Source organism: Lutra lutra, chromosome 5 (assembly GCF_902655055.1).
Source record: "Lutra lutra chromosome 5, mLutLut1.2, whole genome shotgun sequence".
Taxonomy (NCBI): domain Eukaryota; kingdom Metazoa; phylum Chordata; class Mammalia; order Carnivora; family Mustelidae; genus Lutra; species Lutra lutra.
The window spans coordinates 60703627-60718453 of NC_062282.1; the positions used below are offsets into that span (position 1 = coordinate 60703627).

General features: G+C 44.7%; 1 protein-coding gene across 1 annotated transcript in view; it reads right to left on the reverse strand.

Moving 5' to 3' along the window:
* LCP2 (lymphocyte cytosolic protein 2) overlaps positions 1-14827 on the reverse strand; it is a 44538-nt gene that overhangs the window by 4063 nt on the left and 25648 nt on the right. The window contains exons 8-18 of the mRNA XM_047729857.1: positions 14644-14741; positions 13036-13102; positions 12849-12932; positions 9578-9603; positions 9443-9462; positions 9241-9348; positions 7861-7891; positions 5658-5670; positions 4740-4869; positions 2710-2759; positions 586-680 (exon numbers count right to left, since the gene is read on the reverse strand). Coding sequence (XP_047585813.1) covers positions 586-680; positions 2710-2759; positions 4740-4869; positions 5658-5670; positions 7861-7891; positions 9241-9348; positions 9443-9462; positions 9578-9603; positions 12849-12932; positions 13036-13102; positions 14644-14741 — 722 coding nt within the window. The remainder of the gene's footprint in view (positions 1-585; positions 681-2709; positions 2760-4739; positions 4870-5657; positions 5671-7860; positions 7892-9240; positions 9349-9442; positions 9463-9577; positions 9604-12848; positions 12933-13035; positions 13103-14643; positions 14742-14827) is intronic.

Consider the following 14827-nt stretch of genomic DNA (forward strand, 5'->3'; position numbering starts at 1 on the left):
CTGAATAAATTTTGCAGTTACATATGTAAGTGAAAAGAAAAGCCTCCAAGTAATCATTTTCATAAATCACCAACTCAATTCCATGAGCATTGAAACATTTGTTTCCTTAATTTGAATATGGAATCACTTATGTGGGGCTAAATAGAAGATACTTTGCATGAACCGCTCTTTATCATGACTTTGTTTGCAAAGGTAGTTGAGAATAAGCATTCCGTATATAATGGAAGCTTTAATCAGGAAAGATAGACGTAATAATTTCCTCAGTTTAGTATAACATACTTAATGAAAAATCTGGGTTAATGAGCAGTTAAGTGACTTATTCAAGGTCATAAGCTAGAAAACAAATGAAAAATAGGTTGTTTTTTTTTTTTCTCGTTGTTAAATGCAAAACACACATGTGCTATTAGAAGAGTATGAAAAGCACTAAGAAAAAAGAACATATTTTTCACCTGGATCCCTTCCCTTTAATTCACTTAAAAAATTTAAGGGTAATTTAAAATAATAATAAAATACAAAGGAGTATCAAATGGGAGGTTCTGGTTATTTGCTAGGAAAAAAAGAAAATAAAAACATATGCTTAATTACCTCTTCTTCGCCAGGAGCCAGTGATCGAGGTTTGTTTGGAACTGGCAAGGAGAAGTTTCTTCCTTCGACTCTAGGAGGTGGTCTGTGGTTAAGGCCTTCAAAAATATAGCAGTTTGAAAGTTAACTTGTTATAAGCTATTTTTCATTTCTATTATCACACATTTTCCCCCTTAAATGTCCTTACAGTTGTTCCCAGCAATTAACATTTCTAGAAGCCATAGCTTCAAAATTAATGTTCACATGCTCAAAACTATAAGGGTTGCTGACTGTTCAGGCATCATTCTGTAGCCATGTCTGTGAAAGTTTGAGGACAATTCCACAAATTTGAGTGATTTCTTAAATGTGTATGGCACATAATATAAAATAACTAGTCCATTAATGAAAAAGTCGGAGTCGTTTAAATGTGATTCTCAAAAAGAATATTCAAGAGACCGATTTTTCATAGGCTCCAGCACAACCAAAATGGATTCCCAACCACTGATATGGTGACAATGCAGTAATAAAGAGAATTAGGTCCTCATTTGTTTACATAAGAAGAAATGTAAGTTATCCAAGACAAGGTGAAATTACCTTGAGGATATTGTTAGCTTCTAGAACTAGGGTTTGTGACCTACTCTCCCGGATTGAATTTTCTAAAGGGGTAGAAGTGTTCAACTCTCACAGAAGACCCTCCCTACAACCTAATCCATCAGGAAGTCTGTGAGTTAGCTATAAATTACCCAGCGTTTGTGCCTCACCTTCCCTAACGTCTTACTGTCTCGTTTACGGTTCCCTGAAACTTTCTGAGTCTGAGAATATGTTTCCCAATCTCAGCAGAGGATTGATTGTGTTGATTTGTAATCGCCAAGGCTGTTTTCTATATGCCAGATGGCTGTTAAGAACTGAAAAATTCTGTGAGCTGAACGGTCTCTGAATTATTCATGTGTCATTCATTTATTGTTCAACACATATTTATTCAGCGCTACTCTGCCCAGGCCTTAAGTGAGGCACCCCTGTACCCTACCTTTAATCCTCACAGCAACACCGCAAGATGTGTATTATCTTCTTTGGAGAATGAGGGAACAGAGGCTCCTAGAGCCTGAACAAATCATGTGCTCTTAGTGGCTGGGTCAGGACTTGAACCTGTGATTCCCAAACATTATTCTGCATAAGTAAGAATCCCTGGGGGAGAGGGGTTTGAATCACCCAATCTGCATTTAACAAGTACTCCAGGTGGTTTCCATTGCTGGGTTGTTCCCTCCCTCAACAATATGCCCCAAGGGGCCAACTGCCGCCCCAGGCCACATAGCCAGAATTACCTGGGAAGGACTGAGGTCTCCTGGGCCAAGCTAGCAGGGTTCTTCACCATGGTGTTCCCTGGTGATAAGCAGAACAGACTGCCCTGACCTGCTCAGATGCCTTCTTAAGGCTCCTAAGGCCTAAACAGATTTTCCCTATCCCTACCTTTGCAGTCCAACATGGCAGGTACTTTATACTGTTTATTGAATGAAAGAAACCTAACTACATAGGTTAGTCAACAGCATCACACGAGAACTTGCTAGAAATGCAGACTCTCACATCCTACCCCAGACCCACTGAATTAGAATTTTAACACATTCTGTATTTATAATAAAGTTTGAGAACACTCTCAGCAAATACTTGTCATGGACACCCAGAAAAGGAATTAAAAATGCAGGTCCTCATCCAGACTTACTGAATCAAAATCCTGGAGGGTTGGGTTCTCCTAATTTGTATTTTAAACATGTTCCTCAATTCACAACTCAAGAATAGGTTCATTATAGAAACCTAACACTACAGAGAAAGCCAGGCACTGAGCTCCAAATACAAAGAGGAGAGAGGAAGAGCCCTCTGTGAGCAGATTAAGGCCAAGGCCACCTTTCTGAGGCCGTGTGTGTGTGTGTGTGTGTGTGTGTGTGTGTGTGTGTGTGTGTTTTATGTAGTAGCATCCTAGCATTCCAACAGCCCTGCCACATGGCAGAAACTGCGTTAAATAATTGAATGAGAGAACATATCTTCTGGCTTTTAGGAAATAACCAGACCTTCGCCAAAAGGCTTTGGGATGGTTAGGAATCCAGTCATCAAGGCATATTGCCTGTAGTGGTCATTAGAGCCCAGAGTACAAACCTTGAGAGAAGTATGGTGGCAGGGAGGCACTCTGCGGGAAACCACTATTACTGCGGAGACAGAAAAAGAACAGATTTACGCTGGGTTGGGCTGAAGAGGCTGATGGGGAAGCTGGGCTAGGGAAACCCACTGAAAATGCCGCTTCGTTTGTGACTACTACCACCCCTCCCTGAAGCCTTGGCGCTGAGCAAAGAGGAGGGGCTGACAGGGTCCATCCCACTCCTGCCCAAGGTCAGTGGGATGCTAGTCAGCCCCAATGCTAATAGACTCTGATAGCCGAAACAATAAAAATCTATAAAAGGCATTGGAAGATTATTTTTAAGAGCTGGCTGCAATTTAAGGCTTTTTTGTTTGGGGAATAGCAGACGTCCTCTGGGGAGAGGACATTTCTTTTGGTTAAGAGCACATATGAAGGGGCATGTCGTTTGGGAACAGTGAATCCTGGGGCCTGATGGTCCACAGAGGGGGAGGTGGCTGGATGAAAAACCCAGAGAGGGCCAGGTGGCCCGGACAGACAAAAACAGTATCTTTAGAGATGCGGGTGGGAGGAGGCGTTGCTTGCTCCGTGCTGAGCAGCCATTCCCCCACCCACTAGCCCAACTGATGTGGGAAACAGAGGCAGAAGAAAAATTATTAAATTTCTTTACCCACTGACAAGCCCTTGAAACAGGCAGAATGACATTCCTCTAGGAAATTATCCCCACTGTAAGGCTTTGTTAAGGGCAAAGAGCAATCCTAGCCTGACAGACCCCTACCCCCAACCAGGATGCTATAAGTCTACTTTAACAATTCCTTTGGAAACTTCATCTCTAAACCCTCCAAGATATGTGTTGATAATCATTCCCAAGCATATGGCCCACTGATACACATCTAAAGGGTCTCACACAAAGGTTTTATTACCGGTAATAAATAACGTTTTTCCCAACAATAGCTAGCCCCTCAAGGTCCTGGAAACCTTGCTTCCAAAATTCCTTAGAGACTTACGCCATCCCTAACCCCCTCCCAACTTACAAGTATATAATGGACCATTCCTCACATCCTCCCCCCACAGCAGCTCTTTCTGCCCCTGGGTCCTGTCCCCATGCTTTAATAAACCACCATTCTGCACCAAAGATGTCTCAAGAATTCTTTCTTGGTCATCAGCTCCAGACCGCACCCCACCGAACCTCACTTACATTCTAAAACTTTGTCACAACCCTGTCAGTCTGCTCTGCTCCGCAATGGCACTGAGTGGTCTTCAGCACCGAGGAAGGACAGGGTTGGAGCCCAGGGAGGGATGGAGTAGAATAAGAAAATGGCAGAAGAAAAACAGCGAGAAGAGTGAGAAGAAACAGCAGAAAATCAAAGCAAGAGGCACACAGGGACAATGAAAAATTTTGAGACTCCTAGATATCTAGCTGGAGTAGCAAGGTCGTGCTGGTGGTTTTCTCCCATACCCAAGGTTGGGTATCTCCCTTTGCATAGTAGAGAATGAACATAAAGGCCTGGGGGCTCTGAGGACATGAGGGGCAGCTCCAGGGCTTATTTAGGAAGAAATGGCCTGTGTGTTTCTCCTGTTCCTGCCTCTGCCTCCAGACAGCCTCTCTGTGGGCGCTGAGAAACGCTGTTGCTGTTGAGAAAGTGGGCTTACTAGGGACAGAGCCTATGCAGTGTATTTGCAGCATCTGCTAGGTCCTCCCATCCTCGATCTGGATGAACTCCAAGTACTTAAATTAATTGGGTTTCTTGAGTGTAATTCACAAAGTGAAGGCATTCTCCATTACTGCTCCAGGATCCATTCTGTCTGGGGTACCATGGGGTAGTCAATTCTGTACCCTTCCAATCCCAAGCACAAGGAGTCCCAGAGCAGCAGCAGATTAACACATGTGGTTGTTTATGCCCAGCCTGATTTTGTTTCTGAAGACCCAAAATGTTCTGACCGGGCTAACACTGGCTCATTTCTTTCTTCCCCAAGCCACCCAACGTGAGTTCTTATCAATGGACCTGGGTGTGATGTTAAGTTAGCACTGAAAGACAACGTTACCACAGACCTTTCAGAGAAAGCTCCAGGCAAGTGAGGTGACGGGAGGGCATGCTTGGGTGACGGCTTGGTGGATCTGGAAGGGAAAGTATTGGAGCTCATAGAAGGCATTGTGGGCTGAGGTAAAGGTCTTTGATGCACTGTGGGGGGAAAGGAAAAATAAAACAGATTGTCAGGATCCAAGTGTCACAGGAACCTTCCAGAACTGCTCCCCCATAAGTTAAAAACAGCTGGTCAAAAGATCAAATGTAATTATGAAGTGGTAGGCTGGAACCCCACCCCCAGGGTTTTTCTAGATGGTTTGCCACCTTAGCGTGGCCATTCCATATCATTCTCTATAATATACATTTATCTCATCTTTTTATTTTTGAAATGCTTTCTTGGCAGAAAATTGTCAGTTGGAAACCATATGAATTTCAGAAATGATTCACAAGTTTTGTTTTACATAAGCCAAATTTTATGCTGTCTCATTTATCTACAGTTAGTGATCCTTTCCTGTATTAGAAGGCATAAATACTAGAAATTTTTCTATCAAACCACATATGCAATTTTTAATTTTGCTGTACTATTATTTGCACCATTACTTATGAACATAACAGTTCTCTTTGGTAACCCAGATAAATAATGCAGTATATGAACTGATATATTTCTACTTAACACTGATTTAACAACTATAATTTATTCTTTTTTTAAAAGATTTTATTTATTTATTTGAGATAGAGGGAGAGCAAGAGCAGAGGCAGAGGGAGAAGCTCTGGGCTTGATCCCAGGACTCCACGATCATGACCTGAGCAGAAGGCAGATGCTCAACAAACTAAGCCACACAGGCACCCCATGGGTTTCTGTACTAAATAATTCTATGTGAAAGCCCGAGCAGAAAAATGAAGGAATGAGTTATAAGTTGTAAGAAAGCTTTTTCTGAACATACCATCATCTTCATCCTGGTAAGGGAAAGAAAAGAAAAGAAAAAAAGGTATTAGCCTATCATCAAAACATAATTCCTAAAAGAATTGCATTTCTTAATCATAGAAATGTCTCTCTTTAACAGTTGTGTGTCTCCATAATAAATACAAATGTGGAGAACAGTAGAGCTTGTTAAGAGGTTCACAATTTCTTAATACAAACAATCATTTAAGGACACTCCAATCTGAGACTCTCAGAAAAGATTCTGAGGTGCCCAAAAGGACCAAAAGACACAATAACAGTGGCAGTATCTACTATGTGCCCCAAAGATTTATACACAATGTCTTATCCCATTCTCCTAGCAACCCTTTAAAAATTTAACAACCTCATTTTACAAACAGAAACATGGTGCTCAGGAAGGAGTCCTAACTTGCCAGGGGTTACAGAAATGGATTAGGCCCCTAATTTGTCTGACCCAAGGCTCAGCTCCTTTCTGCCATGCCCCTTAAAAGCAACTCCACCTTCCTTATGGACCACGTGGTTTACAAGGTGTCTACACTGCTTAGCATTTATCTCCAGGCAACCTGTGAAATAGGCAAGGGAGGAGCTATTTGCTGTACTCCTTAGGTGAGAAATGATGTTCCAAGAGGCAAAATGATTTTGCCATTGACCAGCAGGCCAAAACTGCCAACTTGGACATGTTTTGATAGGCCAACACACTAGCAAAGAAAGATCACCTTATTCAAAATATTGTTGCAAGGACTGTGTTGGTTATTACAAGTGCCTGGGATATGGGGAGTGCTCAGTGAAAGTCAGTTGTCATTAGTCCTACCATTGAGATAAGAGTCATAGCCAGAATCGTTCATCCCAGTTGTCCAACTGGGAGTCCCAGCAAAGTGCTGCATAGATAAATGCACGTGGGTTCACTGAATGCCCACAATGAAATCCCTCTTCAACCCCATAGCAACCATGTTATGTTTCTTTCTACAGCTCTCGGATTCTCATGACATGAGCATCAATCCTTCCATAAACTAGGAACCTCAAGAGTATAATATTTCACTCACTTTCCACCTTGTCTCCTCTTTGTCCCTGTGACTCTGCAGCCAAAATGATATCCCTGCTGTCCCCATAGGGTGAACAGGAATTGTCACCCACCTACCTTTGCTGTGTATACATTCCTGAGGCAGGAATGCACCCGGGATTTTTTTTAGGATGACTCTATTCTGTGCCCTCCCCATCATTCAATGACATCATAAACCTCACCTCTAAGAAGTCAACCCCGACTCCTCAAGCCCCATCAATTACTTTCTTGCCTCCACCTCTAGAGCTCATTTCATGATCATTTGCTGTTTACAATGTTGGGTGTGGGTCTGCCTGTCTTTCATATCCTAGCACTGTATCTGAACCATCACAGCATCTACCACAGAGCTACAAGACAGCAGGCACTTGTGGGCTAAGACCTTAAACAGTGATAATGGTGTGATCACCTTCAGAGGGCTTATAGTGTAAAGGAAACCAGACAGACCTGAATTCCTATCTGGCTAATCACTAGCTGTGCAACTTGTGATGAGTCTCTTACCCCTTTTGAGCTTTGATTTCCTCTTAGTAAAAGAAAAACAATGACTCTTCATAGGGTCATTAAATGCAAAACGTGTAAAGCTGGGGTGACCAACTACCCCAGTCCCAGTTTGATGGGGATTCTGGGACATAAGATTTTCATTGCTAAAACTGACCTAAAACTTTCATTGCTGCTCCCCAGGCAAACAGCTCATCATCCAAAAGCCACTAGCTCACCGACATGCACACAGTAGGCATTCAATAACTGCTATTCCCCCTCTTATTCAGGTCATGAAGTTATTAAAAGGGAAAACAGAGGCCTTGTAAACTTTGTTGTGAGGCCTAGACTCTTGGGCATCCCTCCCTCCTTTTATCCTTCCCTCCAGCTATGGTTACTTTACCCTGTGAATTACCACCTGACGACGGGGCTGGGACTCATCCAGCCACCCTGGAAGCTCTCAGAGGGACCAGAGCTAAGCAATGCCTCACTGTGGACAGGAGGAAAGATGGAGGCCCCAACAGGCTTCAGTATTTAGAAGCCTACTGTGTGCCTTCCTTGGTCTGTACGCTGGTCTTCAGTGAAGTCTGAGAAAGGCATGGCCCCAAGCTCCGCAGAGCCTGCACTAAATTTCCCTGTGCCAAGCATTTACCAGATGGCATTTTGTACTTACGTTCTCTCTTCTGTCTTGTCCCCATCCATGCCTGAAATGAATTAGGGCAAAGAAAAAGACTTGAACATGAAGAGTTCCAACGAGCCAGCCTCAGAATGCAGGTAGTTTCACTTACTCTAATAATGAGAAATCAAACCCACTGAGCTGTGTCAAAATGGGGGAGGAAAAAAAAAAAAAAAACAAACAAAAAACATCCCAGCAGAAAAGCCAGGGAGCAGGAATGGAGGGAGGGTTTGGTGACTCAGTGTTCTGTCACCATTGAGAGCTGAGCTAGGCAAGCCCTTATTCTTTTAGCTACTGCAGCAAATAATTACATATATATATAAAAGGTTTAGTCAGCAAACTAACTCTTTAGTAGCTATTAAATTTCACTGAGTAGATGTTTCTCCAAGCAAATGAAAACATTTTAGGTAATATTCTCCTTTGCTGATGTCTTAAAACAGCCATCTTGGGGCTCACCCTTCAGGTGAAGGGGACTGCTCTGGGACTTTTCCCAGTTGCACAATCTAGTCAGACAGATTTGGTGACAGCTGCCTTTGAGCCCTGGCAGGCAGCTGTGTGTCTGGGCCCACGTCAGGTTCTCCTTGGACAGGGGGATATCTGTCAGATGCTTCACCTGCCATCCTCCTATCATGTGTTTATTTAAGATACAGATATTTTGTCCATTATGTATTTTTTACATTCATTTTGGTTATTAAGAAGATTCCATTAAAAAAATCCATTCAAATATTAACTTGATTACTGAGGGTTTTTTTCCGGTGCCTTCTGGCCGTGGCCCCCGTTTAATCCAGAAGCCAGAGCTATGAAGCCTGATTACACTGACGAGAAAAAACAGGAGTCTTGGTTATGCTCTTAGTGAGTAAGGAGTACAGTGGAGCCTGACCCCCAATACATGTATGCTTTTGGTACACAGAACCCAAAAGACTTCACAGTAAATATAAAAAATTAGAGCAGTCTTCAGTATTCTCCCATTATAAAATGTGACTGAACATTGAGGAAGATGCTTACAGTGACCTAAAAACCTCTCCCAATTATGTCCTCTCTGCTACATGTCTTGAAAAATGACGTGCCAGTTACTGTTCCTATGTACTGAGATGAAAGGAAAAACACGAACATGGGTTCGATGGGCTGAGGAGACGTTCTCCACAGACAGCAGCCATTCCCATCCTCCTGAGGAAGCATCACTCCACCCCTTCCTTTGCTAGATCACTATCCCCTTCAAAAGGACCCAGGACTTGACATCCAACTTGAGAAGCCAGAATTCCTCAACCCCCAGGGGCGAAATCACCCACAATTTTAGGTTCCTTGTAGGCTACTTGCTGGGCAGATTGTTGGCGTGACCGCTCTAAATGAGGAACTCAGGCAACAGAAGACAGTTACCTGGGCACAGGTGGCTTCTTCCCTGGCAGGGGGCTACCCCTGTCATGCCTTTCGGTGGCTGGCGGTAAAGGAGGCTTCTGCATCTTGGGTAAATGCTCCCCGAGAGGCCTGCAGAGTTGAGAGAAAGGAGGCGTGAGAAACGTTACTGTGTCTCTGGGGCATGTACCATGTTCCCTCACACAAAGGCAACAGGGCACCTTACCTTCCGGCGGGGGCCGAGGGCTGTAAGACAGGAGGGAAGAGATGTGAGTGTCCTCAACACTTTTCAAAGAATAAAGACAAGACCCACAATAAAACAAAAATAAAAACAACCAAAACAAACCAGGGAAGCACTTACCTTGTCAGGAAATGGCGGCTTCTTTCCTGTAAAGGACAAACAGCAGGCAGGCCTTGAATATTTGATCGGATAAGCAGGAGGTATTAAAGCCTAGTTTGACGAGCCCTGAGTCCCAGGCCTAAGGGGGCTGACTGGGTGTGAGCACTGGGGAATCATAGACTTCAGACCTGGGAGAGGCCCGCATAGAGCCCCTAATTTTACAGGTTCAGAGAAATTAAGTGACTAGCCCAAGGCCACACAGAATTGTGTACATACAATGTTCTGGATTCTGGGCTTCTTTTCAACCTTTGATTTCATGCAACTGATGATAAGAAGGATGAATGTCTCCTTGGGATTTTGTGCCTCTTTCATCGACTAAGAAGTCCTTTGTATAACCTAAGTTTCTTCCTCTATCTGAAATAAACCCATTTGCCCCGGAGGGGTTAATTTTACCCCAATCCCGTGGTACATTGGATATTACATAAAGTATTACACTTACTTTCTGGAAAAACTTTTAATTTGGGGAAGAGCATTTTGGGAGATCCTCCTGGTGGGGTGCAAGCCACTTTGTCTTAATTTTGGTTGGGTTTGGTTTCTTGCATGCTTTTACTTTTTTCTTGGAACAGACGACATGCAGGCTCCCTAAAGAAATGCTAGGTGTACCTGAGAACTCTGCATTGCCAAATTGGTCAAAGACATTTTTTTAAAAGATATTTATTAATTTATTTATTTGACAGAGAAAGAGAGAGAGATCACAAGTAGGCAGAGAGGCAGTCAGAGAGAGAAGGGGAAGCAGGCTTCCCGCTGAGCAGAGAGCCCGATGCGGTGCTCCATCCCAGGACCCCAAGATCACGACCTGAGCCGAAGGCAGAGGCCCAACCCCCTGAGCCACGCAGGCGCCCCAAAGCAATTTATTTTTTATTCTGTCCGAAGTCCCTTCACGTAGATATGCCCTGTGTTTCCAGTACAATAAAAAGTACCACTTAACTGCATTTAACCAGCTCTTCGAGCAAGTCATTTAAGGTCTTTGAGTCTCAATTTGCTTACCTGTAAAATGAGGATTAGAACCTAAAAATGCATAGGTTTGCTGTAAGGATTCGGTGACAATTTATATGCAGGGTCAGGCACACGATCCACGGGTGCTGACAACTGCTAGATACTTCCTCTTTCCCTCCCTCTCTCCCATACTTCTGTGCAGTTAATACCCCAAGGTGAATGATGGGATTTTCACAGCAGGATGTACAGCCCAGGCTCCTGGCAGGTCCTAAGAATCCATCCTACTGTGAAGAGCTCACTGCCCAGTGGGAGACAGTTTTGTTGGTCTAAGAAATGTTTATTATTCATAACACTCTGGCTTAGGATGGAAACCCTACTTTACAGGGTTACGCAGAAAATTTAGATTTATATTCTTAGGCTTAAGTCGATTTTCTTTCTTTCTTTTTTTTTTTTTTTTTTTAATCTTCTGATGTATGCATATTCTCTGGGCACAGTCTCTGTTAGGAGCCCTGTTAAGAGCCACTCTCAAGGGGCGCCTGGGTGGCTCAGTGGGTTAAGCCGCTGCCTTCGGCTCAGGTCATGATCTCAGGGTCCTGGGATCGAGTCCCGCATCGGGCTCTCTGCTCAGCGGAGAGCCTGCTTCCTCCTCTCTCTCTCTCTCTGTCTCTCTCTGCCTGCCTCTCTGCCTACTTGTGATCTCTCTCTGTGAAATAAATAAATAAAATCTTTAAAAAAAAAAAAAAAGAGCCACTCTCAAAACATCATGGACAAGGAAGCAATCAAGAGTATGTATTGTCAAGAAAGGGTCTCTTTATAAACAGTTCTTTGGGGAGCCCTGGTGTCTCAGGTCATGATCCCGGGGTCCTGGGATGGAGCCCCGCATCGCATCATTGGGCTCCCTCCTCAGTGGGGAGTCTGCTTCTCCCTCTGCCCCTCCCCCTGCTCTTTCTCCCTCTCTCACTCTCTCTCTCTCTCTCTGTCTCAGTAAATAAATAAAATCTTTAAAAAATTAAAAAAAACAAACAAATCATTTTTTATAAAAAAAAATCTTTTAAGAGGAAACTTTTGATCAAGAAGTGACTCTGAAGGATTTGATGTCTGCTTCTGATAGTAAGCAGATCTGGGATCTGAACTTGAATCTCCCTGTCTCCATTGTCACATAATTTGAACAGCCCTCTGCAGCAGACCATTCTGAATTCAAAAACAGCTGACAGAGCTTCGCCTGAGTCATCAGAGCTGTGGTCCAGTTGGGGAAACCGCAGCTAGCAAAAGAACTGAGGTTCATCTGCACACAGAGAGGAACCTGAGGCCACCCGAGACTACTGCCTTGCTCAGAGTGCCGGTCAGGAAGGCTAGGTGTGGCCGAGATTCGGGGCCCCTTCTCCTACAAGGCTCCTAGCCCCCTCCCCAGAACTCTCTACCCCAGAGCAAGGAAGATCCAGGGTCTCCGACTATAACACGATGTCACTGGAAAAAGAGCACCCACTTTAAAGTCAGAAAGACCTGGGTTCAAATCCAACAGTGAGTTATGCAAATGTGAGAGAGTTCTTCAACTTCTGTCAACTTCAGCTTCATGGTCTGCAAAACGGGAGGAATAATTCACTCCCTTCATTGGATCGTTGTGAGGATAATGTAGGTAAATTATTTTTGGTAGGTAAAGTACTGACCCCGGAGGAGTGCTCAATAAACCGTTGCTAAGTTTTAGAATTGAATTGGAAATAGCTTTATAGACAGGTGGCCACACTCTAAGAACACTCTGGGCTGATTCTGGGGGGAAGGGACTATAGGATACCCACAGTTTGATCAACTGCTCATGACAACAATAAACAACCCTGACATTTGAATAGCACCTTGGAGTTTTATCAGGCATCTTCTCCCTACAGAACTGCTGCCTTACAAATAAGGAGATGACTCTGAACACATGCGGTCCCTGCAGTCAGTAAGCTGGTCAGTAGCAGCCGAGACAGCTGACAACAGCTCTCCCAGACCTCCAGTCTCCACCCAGCCTCCCGGAGGACGATGAGATGTGGGTACACCCGGCCCCCATGAAGAGGCAGCCCCAGCACAGGGCTGACAGCTGGAGTTCTGCAGTCCATCTGATCTCAGGTTGAGCCTCTACCCCCATCACTGGGTAGCTGAGTCATCTAGGAAAGTTATCTCTTTGGGCCTCAGTTGCCTCGTCTCTGAAATGAGGATGATGCCAATAGTCCTACATTGTGGTGGTGCATGTGAAATTCATGCCCTAAGCACTCTATAAATATTGGCCGCTGTCACTATGCATCAAATAGATACCAACCTAGTGTGAAGGGCTCTCTGTCAAATGGGGCTAATGAACGATCGAGGGGAGGTTTCGTGCTTCTGTCTATGGAAGGAGCAGGAACTGGAAGGGAAAAAGATGGAAGTCAATTTCAAGAATAAAGCGTTGGCTGGGGCTGAGGGGACAAGTGTGCTGGAGGGCAAGGGAGGGCAGTCCCCATACTTACGTTTTGCTGTCTTATGGTTTCTACTTCTGCTAGGCTCTTCGTGGTTTGGTTGGGGTGGGGGGAGTGGCTGTTTAAAAAAGATCCACGTTAGGCAGCATCTCATTAGGATACATCCACAAGTCCTATGGCTTTAATGCCCCCAATCTGTCTGACTCTGTTCACTTTCCTGTCATTTCTCTCCTGGACAATAACCTCTTACCTGAGTTCCCCCATCCCACACCCTTCCATCCAGGGTATTATCTGCATGGCAGGGAAATGAGCATGTCATTCGCCTGCCAAGCCCTCAAGCGGCCCCTACCACATAGGAACACAGTAAAAACTCGTCATGTGTCCACCGTTCCAACTTCTTAGACTCCTCTCTCCAGTGCCTACTGGGCTCCCACTCCAAATGTCTTCTTACAGTTCCTGCAAGATCTCAAGCTCATGCCCTACTTCTCATCTCAGTGATTGTGTTTCCCTCTGCCTAGAATGTTCCTTCCCCAGCTCCTGTCACAACTGGCCCATTCTGTTCAGCTCAATGTCACCTTCCCACCCGTTATCGTGTTACTGGGTTTTCTGTCTCCCTAACCACACATAACTGCTCAAATTGTCTTTTGCATACATCTACTTACTTGCTTAGTATCTGTCTCCCCCTGACCAAAATTGAAGTGTTATAAAAGCAGGGACCTTATTTGTCTTGTCCGTGCTCTAGTCCCAGCAGCTAGAACACTGCTTGGCACACAGTAGTGGCTAATAGCGATCTGTTGATGGAATGAGTGAATTCTGCATCCCAGTAATGGAGGTGGAGGCCTTCAGTTTTCAAAGCAAAATGCTTTGTAGATCAATTCGGCTCCCTGAGCCCCTTTGCAAGAAAACTGCACAAGCAGGAGAAAGCCATATATGCTTAGATGAAAGGTCCTAAATGTGGTGTGGTCTGCATTTTGAGATTTGGGGAAAACAACGTTCCTTCCAGCCCTGACATTTTGGCAATTGCCACTGCTGTTAAAGTGCTCGGATCCCTTACGAAGAAAACACATTTCCAGCTATTAACACATAAGCCTGAATTTCTCGGGGTCTCTCTGGGTACTTAACTGGACTCACAGGACCTGAAGCTGTAAGCTTGAAGAAAGAGGAGAGGCGGTTTACTGCCTGTTTCTCTCCCCCTGGGTTCCCCGCATTGTAAGCCTCCGGGGCTCAAGCCACGGCTCGCGGAATTTCCGCTTCTGGCCGGCAGGTGGCGCACGCCTTACAGGCTAGAGAAGGTGCTAGGGACCCACGCGACAGGGATGGGGGTGACTTACTGACCTTGGTCCCTTGAGTTTATTTCACAGTTTTTATTAATTTCAAAGCTGGGAAATAATAGCAATACTTCATTATTGAAGTAGTTTACATTGTTTTGGGTAAAAAGAAAATGCCGGTGATAGGCCCTACGACCTAAGTAAAAATCACTAGCGTGTCACCCCCAAACCCCACCCCCTACCACTGCAAGTGCCTGGGCTTGCATGTTCCCAGCCTATATACAATCTCTTCTTACTAGTCAGCATTGGATAAATATATGTAGAGTCTTCTCTCTGGCAAAGGAGGGATCAAAGTGGACATAGCACCAAGGAAGAAAGCAAGGAGGCCTACCGGGTGACTCCGGCCTGCGGGCGGAGGAGGGAGCCCAGCCATTGGTCTCTGCGGGGGCACGGGCGGCTGCTGCGAGGCTTTGCTGGAGGGGGGTCGGTCTGCGGAAGGGCAAGAGCAGTAGGGTAGTGAAATGAAAGCAGAAATGCCACACCAAAGCAGGGTGTGTTGTCCAGGACGGGCAGAC